We start from the raw sequence: 17,761 nt of genomic DNA on the forward strand, positions 1-17,761 counted from the left end.
GAAAGGGAGTGGACTGACAATTCTCGGGGGGAAGGGGGCATGAGGGTTGCGGGAAGAGATTAGACAAAAATCTTACACCTATGGATGAGGACAGTGGCGGGGGGTAAGGGCATGGGGTGTGGTGGGGAATCAGGTGGAGGGGAGCTATGGGGGTAAAAAAGAGGAACATCTGTAATAATCTGAACAGTAAAGATTTATTTTAAAAAATAAAATAAAAAAATAAACAACACCTCCCCCTCATGGGAAACCCAGAGGTCTTCTTAAACCCAATTCTTCTTAAAGCCCTTTCAGAAACAGACTTTTGAGTGATTAAGATTGATAGCTGGCTAGCAGGCAAAGGAGGGTGGAGGCGGAGACCCGGGAACCTAGGGAAACTCACTAATCCAGCTTTGAAGCCCATGCTGTTTAAAAACTTGCTTTAGCCCTAGCAAGTTTGGCTCAGTGGATACAGCATCAGCCTGTGAACTGAAGGGTCCCAGGTTTGATTCTGGTCAAGGGCAGGTACCTCAGTGGCAGGCTCCTGGCCCTGGGCTAGGGCATGCAGGAGGCAACCAATTGATGTGTCTCTCTCACATCAGTGTTTCTCTCTGTCTCTCCCTCTCCCTTCCACTCTCTCTAAAAATCAATGAAAAAAATATCCTCAGGTCAGGATTTAAAAAAAAAAATTGCTTTAGAGGGCAGCTTGGTTCCTCCCACATGCAGCCAAGTCCTGTGGAGACAGACACAAACTGTGGATCAGTTGGAGCTTCAAGCAGGTTGCTGAAAGCCAAAGGAGGACAGTTTCTGACAGTGGTTAGCACATAAGTACCTCCCAGGAAGCCCAGAATTGGCAGACAGAACAGTTGGCTGCAGTCATAAGAAGAGCAGGATCCAAAGGGAGCTCCCAGGAGGCACTAAACTTTGCTAAGATGAACACCACTTCGCTTTTTTCTTTCTTTTTTTTTCCTCTTCCCTTTTCTAATTTATCTTCTTTATCTATCTACTTTACTGATTTGAAAGTATTTTTATCTCTACTGTTTCATTCATATATCTAATTTTTCTCTTCCTTTTTCCTACTCAATCATTTTTTTCTTTTTCTCCTGATTTCTTACCTTTTTTTTTCTTTCTTTCTTATTTTGGGCCTATCTGCTTTCTCCCATATTTTCCTTTTCAACTTTTTTCTTATTCTTTTATTTTATACCATTTTCATTCTCCTAGAATTTATTCTTATTTTCTTTATTTCAACTCTGCCCCTTCATATACCTCTTTCTTCCCCCCTTTTTTGTATGTTTTTCGTTTTGGTTTTGTTTGTTGGTTTATTTTCCTTCTTATATTTTTTTCTTACTTTCTTTTCTTCTGTCATTCTTACTATTTTTTTCTTTCTCCTAATTCTCTCTTCTCTGGTGGTTACTTATGTTATTGTTGTATGTTTTGGTTTTGTTTCTTTTGTTGCTTGCTTTGCTATGTTGGATTTTGTTCTGTTCTATTAGCACATCCACAAAGTCCACACAACGTGGTCAGTGATGAGCCTCATAGTTAGCCAGCCTGAGAGGAGATTCCATTCATGAATGGAACAACAACATTCAAGACACAATTACAACAGGAAAACCAAAATAACTGAAACAAGGGGCATTCCTACAGCACCCAACTCAGGATGTCTAAGAGACTGCACCACTAGGTCTTACAAAACACCTACTACATAAGACCACCCCACAAAGTTTTAGAAGCACAGCAGTTTGATCTAATGTATAGAAACAATGACAAAGGGACAGTAAAAATGGTGAGACAAAGAAACAATCCCCAAATGAAAGAAAAGGAGGAATTGCCAGAAAAATTAACTAAATAAAATAATTCAAAGTAATGGTCATAAAGGTGCTCAAACAACTTAATGAGAACTACAAGTAAATTAATGAGAATATTCTAGAACTCAATGAGAATTACAGCAGCATAAAAAAGAGGTAAAAACCATCAATAAGAATCAAGCAGAAATAAAGAATGACATAGCTTAAATAAAAAATTCTCTGGAATCAATAAACAGTAGAGGAGTAGAAGTGGTGTACCAAAACAGCAAATTAGAAAACAAGGTAGAAAAAAACATAAACTCAGAGTAGCAATTGAAAACAGAGCTTTGGAACAACATAGAACATAACAATGTTCACATCATAGGGATTCCAAAAGTAGAAGAATCTGAGAAAGGAATAGAGAACCTGTTTGAAGAAATAACAACAGAAAATTTCCCTCACCTGGTGAAGGAAATAGTCATTCAACTTCAAGATGAACCTAAACATGATGAACCCAAAAATACCCACACCTAGACACATCATAATTAAAATAGCAAACATGAAAGACTAAGAAACCATCTTAAAGGCTACAAGAAAGAGACAGAAAGTTACCTACAAAGGAACTCCCTTTAGACCAGTGGTCTCCAATATGGGGCACACACCCCAGAGGGGGGCAATTTGATTTTTATGGGGGGGAAATTTGAGAATGAGTTATTAACTGAATTTTTGCATTTCTTATGTTTCTAGGAGCCCCATATAGAGTATATAAGTATATATTGTGACATATTTATGCATTTCAGTTCTCTATTATATGTTTTGAAACTTTATTTGCTATTTTTATATCACTTCATATTATTATTATTTTAACAATTTCTTAGTGATTTCTTCCTGAATACTTCAACTGTCCTTTCATCCTTTTATTTTTTCTCTTTCATGGATACCATGTTCTTTGGAAGCTTGTTTAGATCAAGTTAATGGCCTTTTAGGCTTCCTCCACATGAACAGGAGTTCACTTTTTGAATAATAAGAACTATATGTTACAGGGGGCATCATGATTTTAGAGATGCTTAGGTGGGGCATGGCCAGAAAAAGGTTGGGAACCACTGCTTTAGACTGTCAGCTGATTGTTCAATAGAAACACTTCAGGCCAGAAAAAGGTGGCATGAAGTACACAAAGAAATGAAAACTAAGGGACAAAATCCAAGACTACTCTATCCAGCAAGGCTATCATTCAAAATAAAATGTGAAATAAAGAGCTTCACAGACAAAAAAAAAGGCTAAAGTGTTTATTACCACTAAATCAGCACTGCAAGAAATGCTAAAGGGACTTTTGTAAGGAGAAGAAATACAGAGACAGAGGAGAACAGAGACATAAAGAATGAAAATGGCAATAAATAAGTACCTATCAATAATAACCTTAAATGCATATGGCTTAAATGCATCAATCAAAAGACATAGGGTAACAGGATGGAGAAGAAAACATGACTCATGTACATGCTGTCTATAAGAGACCATGCTCAGAACAAAAGGATGTAAGTGAAGGGATGGAAAAAAATTTTCCATGCAAATGGAAATGAAAAAAAAAAAAAGCTGGGGTAGCAATACTGATATCTGACAAAAAAAAGATTTCAAAATAGAGACCATTACAAGAGGCAATGAAGGGCCACTTCATAATACCAAAGGGATCAATACAATAAGAGAATATAACTCTGGTAAACATATATTTTACATATAAACATATAAACAGGAGCACCCAACTATATAAAAAAAACTTACAGAGGATTTTAAGGGAGAGATAAACAACAATACAATCATAGGGGACTTTAATACCCCAGTGTCATCACTGAACAAATCTTCTAGACAAAAACATCAACAAGGAAATAGTGATCCTAAATGACATACTAGATCAGATGGAATTAATTGACATTTACAGAACATTTCACCCAAAAGCTATGAAATATACATTATTCTCAAATGCACCTTGGTCATTCTCAAAGATAGACCACATATTAAGACACAAACTAAGTCTCCACAAGTTCAAGAAGATTGAAATTATGTCAAGCATCTCCGCAGATCACATGGCATGAAATTAGAAATCAACTACAATAAAAACACTCAAAAATCTTCAAACACATGGAGGCTAAGTAGCATGTTATTAAATAATGAATGGGTTACCAAAGAAATCAAGGAAGAAATAAAAAACACTTCCTGGAGACAAATGAAAATGAACACATAACAACCCCAAATCTCTGAAAGCAGTCCTGAGAGGGAAGTTCACAGCATTACAGGCCTACCTCAACAAAACAAGGAAAACTGCTGATAAACTATATAACACTACGACTTAAAGAATTAGAAAGAGAACAACAAGAAAGGCCCAGAATAAATAGAAGGAAATAATAAAGACTAGAGTGAATTCTTCCAAATTTTCAAGATTATTTCTATGCTACCTATATCAGTTCCAACATATTTAAAAAGATAAACTGCTATTCAATTAACATTATGAAGCAAGAATAATCCTGAGAGCAGAATTCAACTAAGGAAAAAAATAAACTACATGCAGGTTTCACTCATAAATATATATTAAAAAATAAATTATTGCCTAACCTAAGTCAACATACTATTTGAGAATAATACACTATAATAAAGTAATCCAAGAAACATAAAGACATTTCAATATTAACATTTTAAACATATAATATCAATAGGACAAATATGAATGTGATTCCATCCCTGCCTTGGGTGCAGAGAAGCTAAGAGGTAAATTGATGACTGCATTTCAAGCAACAGATATGAACAGAATTTCTTTGTTTTAATCTTATCTCTGACTTTATTACACTATTATTCTTATAATGTTTTCCTTAACTATTTTGTTTTATCCCTTTCTGATATGTTTTAGTAAGGTGCCTAAAATTTTGTGTAAATAAAATAATCCTCAATAACATTAAAAATTTATGCACAATAGTGTTTAAGAGGAAAAAATAAGGAAAGAAAAAATGGTAAAGGAGAAAGAAAAGAAGAAGGAAGAGAAAGAATATTTAAGAATGAAAGAAAATAGATCAAAAAGTAGATGGTCGTTGTCTTGAGAGCACAGATTAATAAATGATTTTGGTTTTATTCTCTTGATTTTTCTAATTTTTAAAATAATTGGTATAACATAAAATTATAGCAAACAAGCAGTATTTAGAAGGAAAAATGATAATTATATTGGGTAGTATGGTAAAAAAATTTAAAATTAAATAAACTAAAAATGTACTTTTTAAAGCAAATGAAAATACCATGAAGATCTTCTAAAAAACCCAACTAGTCTTATATCTTGGAACCACAGTTAAATTAAATATCCTTTCAAAAAGAAAATTTGACTCGCTGAAGTACATAGATAAGTACAACATTTTTTACATATAATCTATATATATATAAAGGCTAAGTTGACTTGCACATGTGCAATACATATGAAGCTCTCGCTGGCACCAATCACATGCATGTGTTTCAATCTCTCATTGTCAATCATGAATTTGGTTGACACTTCTATTATAGATAAAGGGCAAACAGCAATATTAAAATATTTCTTCTAACTAATTTCCTTTCAATGTGCATGAATCCATGCACTGGGAAACTAGTATATAAATATATGTGTTTGTGTATATATAAATATACACATACTATCCTATCTAATAAAAGAGTAATATGCAAATTGACTGTCACTCCAAGACACAAGATGGCCTGCAGGGGAGGGCAGTTGTGGGAAGTTAGGGGTGACTAGGCCAGCAGAGGAGGGCAATTGGGGGTGACCAGGCCGACAGAGGGCAGTTGGGGGAGACCAGGCCTGCAGGGGAGGGCAGTTGTGGGTGATCAGGCAAGCAGGGAGGGCAGTTAGGGGTGACTGGGCCAGCAGAGGAGGGCAGTTTAGGGAGACCGGGTCAGCAGGGGAGGGCAGGTCTGGGGGAAGGCCTACAGGGGAGAGCAGTTGAGGGAGACCAGGCCTGCAAGGGAGCGCAGTTGGGGGGGACTAAGCCTACAGTGGAGGGCAATTGGGGGGGACCAGGCCTGCAGGGGAGGGCAGTTGAGGGAGACCAGGCCAGCAGGGAGGGCAGTTAGGGGTGACCGGGCCAGCAGAGGAGGGCAGTTGGGAGAGACCAGGCCAGCAGGGAAGGACAGTTGGGGGGAGACCAGGCCTTCAGGGGAGGGCAGTTGGGAGCCAGCAGTCCTGGATTGTGAGAGGGATGTCTGACCGCCTATTTTTGAGCCAGCAGTCCTGAATTGTGAGAGGGATGTCCGACTGCCTGTTTAGGCCCGATCCCAGTGGTATGGCCTTAAACGGGCGGTCGGACATCCCTCAAGGGGTCCCAGATTGGAGAGGGTGCAGGCTGGGCTGAGGCACACGCCTGCCCCCGTGCACGAATTTCGTGCACCAGGCCTCTAGTGGTTATATAAGTATATGTGTATGCAGGAGTGGGCAAAAGTAGCTTTATAGTTGTGAGCATGTGAAACAGAGTTTATTCTTGTATTATTTATGAATTATTGTACTATTTTTCATATGAACAACTATAGACCTACTTTTGCCTAACCTTGTTCTATATAATTATGTATTATATATATAATTTCTATAGAATTTCAATTATTCTTAATTATGGCAACAGTTGTCTGATAAATTACATAACAACTGTTCAGTAAAATTTAGTCTAATAATCAATTATTAAATTATTAGAGACAACAATAGAGAAAATTCATTCGGTATGTTACCTCATAGTTTGGATACAGTGTTTTCTTCATGACAGATACGGGAACAGAGAATTTGGGTGAAGTTGGTTTCCAAAACAACTTCGTAATTCCTGGATAAGCAGACACCTTTGAAAAGAACATAACAGGTTATTTAAAACTAACAAATGGTCCCTAAGGAAAATACCCAAGCTCCTATTAAAATCATATCTAGTTACCCAGGAAGTGAGATGATGGGTTCCACAGCCTCTGAAAGTCTGGAAAAAACTTTTCATATCCATCAGATTAGCAAAAATGTAAAGTTGACAATTTCAAGTGGTGCCCAGAGTGTGGGGAAATTAGTAGAACTACACTGGAGGCAAATTGTCATTTCTAGTAAAATGGGAAATGTGCATGGCATGATTCAACAATTTCACTCCAGCTATATAGTGTAAGGAAATTCTTAACCATGGGCATAAAGAGATATGTATAAAAATGTTCATACTGCATATGAAATAGCAAAAAACAAGGCCCAATCTCAATGTCCACTAATAGAGAAACAGATGATTTAATATGGTATATTCATATAACTAAACACTAATAAAGCTGATCAAACACAAATAGTATAAACCATAGATCAGTGATGGGCAACCTTTTGAGCTTGGTGTGTCAAACTTCGCTAAAAAACTGAGCATAACTCGGGTAGTGTGTCACTTTGAGGAAAAACTAACTCCAAGACTCTGGTTGCAAATGTTTCATCCTCAGGAGCAGCAAATGTTTCATCCTCGGCATGCGGCCGCCTTAGCGGCCGCGTGTCATCAGAAATGGCTACGCGTGTCAGTGCTGACACGCGTGTCATAGGTTCACCATCACTGCCATAGATGGATCTTAGCAGTATAGTATTGACAGTAAAATAAGCAAGTTTTAGAAAGAGGCATACAAAATAGTGCCTCTATATAAATGTATATAGAACACACAGAACTACATTTATTGTTTCTGGTCACAAATACACCTATCTAGCTACACTAATAAAAGAGAAATATGCAAATCGACCATACCTCCGTGACACCCACCAGCCAATCAGGAGTGAGTATTCAAATTAACCCAACAAAGATAGCAGGTTAATTTGCATAAGTAGGCGCCAAGCAGCCAGGGGTGGGGCGGGAACATCCGTTGCATCGCCACGCTTGCGTGCACGCTGGCCACTGAGCAGCCGGGGCAGGGCAGGATGCCAACTAGGCACCGAGCAGCCAGGGTCGGGGTGAGATGCCTGGCTTTGTCGCCAAGCACCCCGATCACTCTGGCTTGGTGGGCTGGGCTGGGGGCATGCCCCAAGCTGTGCGGCAGCCACTGGGAGCATGCCCCCAGCCCAGTGGACACACACACACACCTGCAGCCTCAGGGTCTCAGCCTCGGAAGCGCCCGCGCCCCCACGGAGTGATCCTCTCCCAGTGGCAGCCTTGGGGTCTCAGCCTCGGAGCCTTGCATGTCCCCACAGAGTGATCCCCGCCACACACACACAAGCAGCCTCAGGGTCTCAGCTTCAGAAGCTCCCACGCCCTCACAGAGTGATACCCCCCACATACACCTGCAGCCTCAGGGTCTCAGCCTCGGAGCCTTGTGTGTCCCCACAGAGTGATCCCACACACACACACCTGCAGCCTCAGGGTCTCAGCCTCTGAAGCGCTCGCACCCCCAGCAAGTGATCCCACACACACACACCTGTAGCCTCAGGGTCTCAGCCTCAGAAGCGTCTGCACCCCAGCGAGTGATCCTGCCCCACCTGCAGCCTCAGGGAGTCAGCCTCGGAACTTCCCTCGCCCCCAGCTGAGTGATTGGAGAGGGGAAGGGAAGGGGTGGGGGGGAGGGGAGGGGCGGAAGAGAAGGGAGGGGCGGGGCGGGGGTATCTGGACAATGCTGCCCAGCAAAACTCTCCCATTGGGCAGGGAGGTAAATGGGTTTTGTTTAAAATCTTTACAAACCACAAAGGAAATGTCTGAGGTATGTTTCACATCAGAAGTAACTTACAACTAATTTCTGAAGAAAAACTGCTACATTGCAGTTACATTACTACAGAGTACCCCGTGGTCTGGAGGTCGGGTTCCTCAGTGGTGGTGGCGGGCACTCCCCGCCCTGGTTTCTCAGCACCTCGGGCCAGGCTTGAGCCCACCCAGGAAGGCCTTTTCCCCTACAGTTTCACCAAGGCAGGGAGGTTTTGTAGACATGAATAAGAAGTGCCCATGCACAAGTCCTGAAGATGCTGGGGCCGGCAGAAATGACAAACAAGCAGGGAAAAGAGCAAAACCAGAAACACCACCAATCCCAACACAGATTATCTTTTTCTTCAGAGGACAGTGTGTTTCCCTTTTCTTTGTCTTCTGGAAGCGAGACAGATTCAAGTACTAACGATTCTACCAATGGAAAAGTTAAGAGAAAGAGAGGACAGAAAAGGAATAAAAGGAGAAAATAAAGAACAAAAGATAAAACAAAGAAAAAGAAAGAGAAGGAAAAAAAGAGGAAACAAACACATGATATCACCTTTCCAAGGTCTCATGAAATTCCTGTTTAAGGAGTTTATTTTATGACACTTTTAGTTTGGGTTTACATTTTTACTGGTTTGTCAAGACCACAGCAGGTATGGTGTCCAATAAGTTAAAGAAAAAACCATATCTAATAAAAGAGAGAATATGCAGGGGAGGGCAGTTGGGGGCGACCAGGTTGGCAGGGGAGGGCAGTTAGGGGTGACCAGGCTGACAAGGGAGGGCAGTTAGGGGTGACCGGGCCAGCAGGGGAGGGCAGTTAGGGGTGACCAGGCCGGCAGTGGAGGGCAGTTAGGGGCAATTGGGCTGGCAGAGGAGCAGTTAGGCATTGATCAGGCTGGCAGGTGAGTGGTTAGGGGGTGATCAGGCTGGCAGGCAGAAGCAGTTAGGGACAATCAGGCAGGCAGGCAGGCAAGTGGTTGGGAGCCAGCAGTCCCGGATTGTGAGAGGGATGTTCCAGATTGGAGAGTGTGCAGGTTGGGCTGAGGGATACCGCCCCCCCCCCCCAGTGCAACAATTTTGTGCACCGGGTCTCTGATGTATATCTACACTAATAAAAGAGAAAAATGCAAATTGACCATCACTCTGCTACGCTACCAGCCAATAGGAGTGTGTATGCAAATTAACCCAACAAAGATAGCGAAGCCCATAGTGGCCAGGTAGCACTGGGGCTGTCGGGGGGCTGGATCGGAAACACAAACCCACAGGGAGGCTGGCACCTAGCATCCCTGAGCCCCATGGCCGAGGCACTGGGGCTGCTCGGGGGTGAGGGGCAGCAGAGATACAAACCCTCAAGAAACCTGTGGAAAGGGAGATAAACTATCTTAACTTTATCTCCCTTTCCACAAGATGAGAAAACTGACCCTGGTTTATTTAGTGATGTGGCCCACACCTTTCTACAAGCACAGGGTATGTTATGATCACTCCCAGGAAGGTCTGCTCAGAATACCGTCTCCAGGGAATCACACTACTGTGGCAAATCATCTAAGAGAGGAAACAAGCTTTTGTTGGGTTTATTCTGAAGGTCAGAGAACATGCCACCCCAACATATGCTGTGTTGTTATATTGATGATCTTGAGCTGCATATGCTTGAAAAACAGCAAATGCATGCAGAGGCTTTCACTGAAGTCTCCTGATCTGCCTAAAATCAGACCCCTCAAAAGGAGCTTAAATATCATAGGTCCCCTTGACGGGAGAAGTGTCATCAGGCAGAGAAGACTGACTCCTGTCACAGGACAGCAGAGTAGAAATTTACATCACACCCAAACTTTGTTACAAACTATTTTCCCCCACCCCCATTCATCTTTCCTAAAAATCATTTACTCTCCTCTAAGAGGCCTACATCTCCTGTTAGCTTTCCCTAGGAAGAAGGTATTTAAATCTGGATTCTAAGCCACCTTGGGGAGTTACTCATTTTTCCCTGGGATCTTCCACATATACACGAGGTACACATGTTAATGAACTTTTGTTTTTCTCTTGGTCATCTGTCTTTCATTACAAGGGCCTCCACTAAGAACTCAGAAAGGTAGAGGAAAACTATTTTTCCTCCTCCATAATTCTATCTCAGGAAATCAAGTCCCCAGCTGAACAATGAGGTTGGCTCAAGTACTAAGCAGTCTTGGCTGACGGGAGGGAAGCTTCTAGGGAGAAATCAATGATATTGGCATCAAAGTGGGACAGAGGGCACACTCATGGTTGCTGGTGGGAGTTTAAAGTGGTTCAACATTTTTGGAGGATGATTTGGCAAATTTGATAAAAATGTTCAAGGTACATCCAAGAGTCTTCTTCTAGGAATCGCATCTGCTGAGATAAAGCACAAGCACATAAGCCCTGGTCAGAACCCAAGATGCTACTGTGGGCTTCCCTTCCACGATAGGAAAACCTGGGAACAACCTGCATTTTTAGGACAAGGTGGCATCTATACTAATAAAAGGGTAATTAGACTGAACATCTTCCGGACGACCTTTCGGATGTCCTTCTGGACATCCTTCCTGACAAAGCCATGTTGGCGGGGCCAAGGCAGAGGAGGTTAGAGGTGATCAGGCAGGCAAGGGAGAGCAGTTAGGGGGATCAGGCCAGCAGGGGAGAGCAGTTAGGGGGATCAGGCTGGCAGGCAGGTGAGCAGTTAGGAGCCAGAGGTCCTAAGGGGTCCCAGATTGGAGAAATTGCAGGCCGAGCTGAGGGGACCCCCTTCCCATGCACGAATTTCGTGCACCAGGCCTCTAGTATATACAGAAAACCCTAATATGCAAATAGACCAAACATTGGAACAACTGAACAACCGAACAACTGAACAATCAGTTGCTATGACGTGCACTAACCACCAGGGGCATGTGTGGAATATGGCAGGCATCGGCAGCAGGCAGCAGAGCGCAGAATTGGAGGGCATTGGCCACGGAGGAATGGTGGAGCAGGTGAGCGGGGGCGCCAGACCAAGGCAGGGCACTGGTCGCTGTCATTGGGGCGAGCCTCTGGTGGTTACTAAAAAAGCGTGCCATGGTCCCACCGGGCACTCACACCTGCTGCTGGCGCCGGCCCCGCTTGCACCTACTGCCGGCGCCTGGTGCAGGCCTTGATCGCTTGGCACTGTCAGCAGGAGCAAGCAGCGGCTGCTGGCCCTGATTGCCCTTCAGGGCTTCTCCACCTTCCCCTGCTCCTGAGGGGTGATCGAGGCTGGCAGCCGCCTCTTGCACCTGCTGCTGGCAATGGCCCCACTTGTACCCACTGCCAGTGTTGGAGCCGCCACTCATACCCGCTGTTGGCATCGGCCCCAACCGCTATGTGCCATCAGCGGGTGCAAGCAGGGCCAGCGCAGTCAGCACGTGGGAGCAACGGTGTGGGGGTGCTGGCAAACAGGGAACCAGAGGCTGCAGTGGGAGGGGCCAGGCCCGGGCGTGGAGAATGGGCTGAGACCCACCCCTGTGCCCACCACAGCCTCATGGCCCATAGTTTTTTTCAAGGTGCATGAATTTGTGTACTGGGCCCCTAGTTAAAGTATAAAATCAGTGACTAGAAATACCACAATTGTAACAGAGACTACCCTTGGGCAAGGAGGAAGAGAAATGGAACTAGGAAGTACAACCAAATGTTAATATTTATAAATTCTTCATAATATGTCCCCAAGTATGTATTAGTTTAGTTTCTGTATTTATTTATGTTTTTAAAACCTTTTCCAAATAAATATTAATTAAGCATAGGGGAATTTTTACAGAGGTGAAACTATTCTCTATGATGCTGGAATTGTGGCTATATGACATTACATATTTCCCAAACCTATTGAACTGTACAACACAAAGTGTAAACCTTAATGTATAATTTTTTTTATTCATTGAGGAGGTCAAGAGGAATCCCAATATGGAATACAGAATGCAACTAAACAGTCTAACTGTATTATAAATGTATGAAACAACCTCACAGAAGGAGGAGGGATGAAAGTTGCTGACCTTAATAACTGGGAAATGAGTAGATATATAAAACTAAAGGCCACAGAAACTGTACACAGCTGATAAAGTGCATTCCATAGGACTATGGGTTAATAATTCTGATACATCTATACATGTACACTTCTATACTGAAATTGAGCAATTAAGTAAATGGATGGAGAATGATAGGACCCAGGTTTGTTGGAGTAGGAATTTAAAGATGAGTGAGGGAGGAGGCTAGAATGATCCATGTGGTAATGCATTAGAGTTGGAGACAGCAGTATGAACTCATGTTTTAGACATGGATGGTGACATGTAGAAATAGTTTTAAATATGTGTGTTTTATAGGTGTTGGTATATACACATGTGTTTCCTTGCTGTGTCAACTGAGACACAGTGCCAACAAGCATACCTAATGCCCAGATCTTTACATTAATTACATTCTTTAATAAAGGGAACTAGGGCTTCCGGTAGAAATTGCTGATTCTATGGACTGAAGCAAGAAATATACAGATGAGCCTAGAGTTTATTGTATTGCCAGAAATTAAGACAGAGTTTTCCAAAATCCCTCAATGGTGGGGAGTGATGCTGGCTTCATAGAATGAGTTTGGAAGTGTTCCTTCCTCTTGGATTTTTTGGAAGAGTCTGAGGAGGATAGGTTTTAGTTCTTCCTTGAATGCTTGGTATAACTCTCCAGTGAAGCCATCTGGCCCAGGCTTTTTTTTTGCTGGGAGCTTTTTGATGATTGCTTCAATTTCTTCCATAGTTATCAGCCTATTGAGATTTTTAGAATCTTCCCGATTGAGTTTTGGAAGGTTGTATTTTTCTAGGAATATGTCCATTTCCTCTGAGTTGTCTAGTTTGTTGGAGTAGAGTTGCTTATAGTATTTTTTAACAATCCTTTGTATTTCTGTGGGGTCTGTTGTTATTTTGCCTCTCTCATTTCTGATTTTGTTTATTTGAGTTCTCTCTCTTTGCTTCTTGGTGAGCCTGGCTAGAGGTTCATCAATCTTGTTTATCCTTTCAAAGAACCAGCTCTTGGTTTCATTGATCTTTTGTATTGATTTTTTGGTCTCTGTTATTTATTTCTGCTCTGATCTTTATTATTTCCTTCCTTCTGCTCACTCTGGGCTTTTCTTGTTGCTCTCTTTCTAATTCTTTGAGTTCTAGAGTTAGATGATTTACTACCATTTTTTCTTGTTTTTTTGAGGTAGGCTTGTAAAGCGATAAACTTCCCCCTCAGGACTGCTTTCATTGTGTCCCATAGATTTTGGATTGTTGTGTTTTTCTTGTAATTAGTTTTCAGGATGCTTTTAATTTCTTCTTTGATCTCTTTGTTAACCCAGTCATTATTTAATAGCATGCTATTCAGCTTCCAAGTGTGTGAGATTTTTGGATTGTTTTTATTGTAGTTTATTTCTAATTTTATGGCATTGTAGTCTGAGAAGATGCTTGGTATGATTTCAATCTTCTTGAATTTGGTAAGACTTTGCTTGTGACCCAATATGTGGTCTATTTTTGAAAATGTCCCATGTGCACTTGAGAAGAACATATATTCTGTGGCTTTGGGGTGAAATGTTCTAAAGATGTCAGTTAAGTCCATCTGATCTAAGTGAGTCATTTAGGATTGCTGTGTTTTTGCTGATATTTTGTCTAGAGTATTTATCCAGTGATGTCAGTGGTGTATTAAAGTCCCCTACTATGATTTTATTGTTGTCATTCTCTCCCTTGATATCTTCCAGTAGTTTTGTTAAGTATTTGGGTGCTCCTGCATTGGGTGCATACATGTTTATCAGGGTTATATCCTCTTGTTGTATCGATCCCTTTAGTATTATGAAGTGCCCTTCCTTATCTCTTGTTATGGCATTTACTTTGAGGTCTATTTTGTCAGACATAAGTATTGCTAACCCAGCTTTTTTTTCATTTCCATTTGCCTGAAAGATATTTTTCCATCCCTTCACTTTCAATCTGTGTGAGTCTCTTGTTCTGAGGTGGGTCTCTTGTAGACAGCATATATATGGGTCATGTTTTTTATCCATTCAGCCACTTGATGTCTTTTGATTGGAGCATTTAGTCCATTTATGTTTAAAGTTATTACTGAAAGGTATTTGTTTGTAGTCATATCTATTTTTGTGTCTGTGTTCCTTCTTACCTGTTTATTTCTTCTTTTTACAGTATTCCCTTTAGCATTTCTTGCATTGCTGGTTTGGTGGTGATAAAATCCCTTAGCCTTTTTTTGTCTGCAAAGCTCCTGATTTCCCCTTCAATTTTGTCTTATTGGATAGAATATTCTTGGATTCAGTCCTTTGCTTTGCAACACTTTGTATACCTCCTTCCATTCCCTTCTAGCTTGATGTGTTTCTGTTGAGTAATCATTTGACAATCTGATGGGTGTTCCTTTCTGGTAACTCTCTGTCTCTCTCTTGCCGCCTTTAAGATTCTCTCTTTGTTGTTTATATTTGCCTTTGAAATTATGACATGTCTTGGTGTGGGTCTTTTGGGTTTGTTCCGGCTTGGGACTCTCTGTACTTGTGTAACTTTTTTCTTCCCCATATCCGAGAAGTTTTCTGTCATTATTTCTTCAAATAGATTTTCTAATCCTTGCTGTTCTTCTTGTACTTTTGGCAGCCCTATTATACGTATGTTACTTCGTTTCATGTTGTCCCAAAGCTCTCTTAGGCTTTCCTCCTGCTTTTTAATTTTTTTCTACAATTGCTATTCAGATTGAGCTTGTTTCTGTACCTGATCTTCTAACTCACTAATTCAGTCCTCTGCTTCTTCTAGTCTACTGTTGAAACTTTCCATGGTGTTTTTGATTGTAGCTATATCACTTTTCATTTCTTCCTGATTCTTGCATAAGTTGTTGATTTTCTCATCCATCCGATGCATAAATTCCACGACCATTACTCTCAACTCTTTTTTGGTCATGTTGCATGCTTCAATTTCACTAATTTCCTTTCTTGGCAATTCCTCATTTTCTTTCCTCTGTGGATTGTGTCTTCTCCCCATTCTGACTATCACCAGAAAGTTCAAGCTTCAATTTGCGTGGACCTGGGCCATGTGCCATGGGAACTTCGCACCACCCGAGTTTCACTGAAGTGCTCTGACACTAGGACTTGTGGCTGCCATGGGTTGGTGGGAACCAGGCTTGCCCAGGGTCAGTGTTCCCAGTGTTCAGTGTAGTCTCGTGTGCGCACTTAGAATCAGGGTCCCTGTCTGCACCACACTGTTGGTATGTGCTGAAAATGAGTCCTTTAGCGTTTGCCAGGAGTCAGAGCTTCCCTTTGTCTACACCAAGAATCGAGTGTCAGAGTCTCTGTCACCTCGTGTGGCTTCTCGCTGAGAATCAGGGTCCCTGTGTGTGCATGCACCAAGAATTGGAGTCACTGGCTCTTAGTGTGAATGTGCTGTGAGTCAGGGATCCCAGGCACACACAGTAAGAAACAGAGTCAAGTCGTTGGTGCTCAGTACTGCCTCTTGCGGGGAGAATTTGGGTCCCGGTTACCATGGGGGACTGGGTTGCACAATAGCTCTGTGGTGTGCCTGCGCTGCAGAAACCTGACTTCCGTGTGCACTTGTCCAGAACCAAAGTCAGGTGGCACTTCCACCCTGTGTGGGCTTTGGGTTTTAGTCGCCCAGTTGCATTGCGGCGAGCAGATTCCAGTCTCTCAAATTCCAGTAGCAGCTCTGGGGTCCGCGTGTGCTCTCTCTACTGAGCCAAACCGGCTAGGGCTTCGAGCACTCTCAAATTCCCCGAAGGGGCGAAGGGGCGTTGCAGCTTGGGCGAGGGGCGGGTCTATCAGTTACTATGGCGCTATCCGCGCGCCTGCGGGGAGGGGGATAGGCTCTTTGACTCACAGAAATCTGCTGCCAGGAAGTCTGGATTCTTGTCTGTTGGTCTGAAGCTGTGGTCGCAGTTCTGTCCCCAGTGGCTGCAGGGTCCTGGTTTGTGTCTGAGGCCAGCACCCTAGTCTCACGCAGCTTTGTTTCTCAAGATGGCATGGTCTCCGTGCCTTCACCGGCCGCCCAGAAGTGTCCGCTTTGTGCACGGGGCTCCACCATCTAAGACTGGCCGGTTTGGCAGCCCCTTGGAGGACCTGCAGAATCTAACTGTCCCTAGCTCATACACACACACACCACACATGTCTACACTCTCCTCTATGGGTTCCTTACTCTCTCACACTCTCTTCCTCCCTACCTTCCTGCCAGTTGCCATCTTGATAGAGCTCTGTTTTGTGTGTGTGTGTGTGTGTGTGTGTGTGTGTGTGTGTGTGTTGAAGATTTTTCTTGCTTGGGGTTTGCTTAGCTTCCTAAATATATTTAAGTATTTTTCCAAATTGGGGAAACTTTTGGCCATTATTTCTTTCTATACATTTTCAGTAATCTCCCTTTCTTTTTCTTCTCTTTCCAGTACTGCAATCACACAAGTATTAGATATTTTGTTATATTTCCACAGGTTCCTGTGTCTCTGCTAAATTTTTTCTGTCTATTTTTCTTTGTTGTTTAGACTGGATAAATTATATTGTTCTATTTTCTAGATCACTGATTCTTTCATGTCTCCTCCATCCTACTTTTGAACCCATCCATTGAGCTTTTTATATTAATTATTACATTTAATTAAAATTTTTGTTTATTTTCTATAGTTTTAATTTCTTTATTAAGACTTTCTATTTCCTTTTTGCTTATCTGGTGATAAGAAGCTTGCTGTCTATGTTTTCTCTAGTTTTATTATTTCAGTCTTTCATCTATTTTGAGTTCATTTTTATATGTGGTATAAGATAGTGAACCAGTTTCATTCTTTTTCATGTGATTGTATAGTTTTCAAAACACCATTTTCTGAAGGGACTGTTCTTTCCCCATTGCATAATCTTGGCTCATTTGTCCTAAGTTAATTGACCATATATATATGGGTTTATATCCAGGCTCTCTAATCTGTTCCAATAATCTATGTGTGCTTTCATGCCAATCCCATATTGTTTTGATTATTATAGCTTTGTAATATAGTTTAAAATCTGAGAGCATAATTCCTGTGCTGTTTTTCTTCTTTCTCAAGATTGCTTTGGCTATTTTGGGGTCTTTTATGTTTGTAAAAAAAGATGAAAATCTTACCTTTTGCAACTGCATGAATGCACCTAGAGAGTATTATGCTAACTGAAATAAGCCAGTCAGAGAAAGACAAATACTATATGATCTCATTTATATGTAGACTAATGGATAAAATGAGCTGATGAACAAAATAGGACCAGAGTCATTGATACATGGAATGAACCGTCTCATCTCAGAGGGGAGAAGAGTGGGGTAAACTGGATGAGATTAGCCAAAGAACATCTGTGTATATATGCAT

General features: G+C 41.7%; 1 protein-coding gene across 4 annotated transcripts in view; it reads right to left on the bottom strand.

Annotated features, from left to right (window-relative positions):
- Positions 1-17,761, bottom strand: part of TTC6 (tetratricopeptide repeat domain 6) — a 111,087-nt gene that overhangs the window by 70,074 nt on the left and 23,252 nt on the right. For all 4 annotated transcript variants that reach the window (XM_079767451.1, XM_079767452.1, XM_079767450.1 and 1 more), the window contains exon 4: positions 6,501-6,605. In XM_079767451.1, coding sequence (XP_079623577.1) covers positions 6,501-6,605 — 105 coding nt within the window. The remainder of the gene's footprint in view (positions 1-6,500; positions 6,606-17,761) is intronic.

Source organism: Cnephaeus nilssonii, assembly GCF_951640355.1.
Source record: "Cnephaeus nilssonii genome assembly, chromosome: 4".
In the NCBI taxonomy this organism is placed as follows: domain Eukaryota; kingdom Metazoa; phylum Chordata; class Mammalia; order Chiroptera; family Vespertilionidae; genus Cnephaeus; species Cnephaeus nilssonii.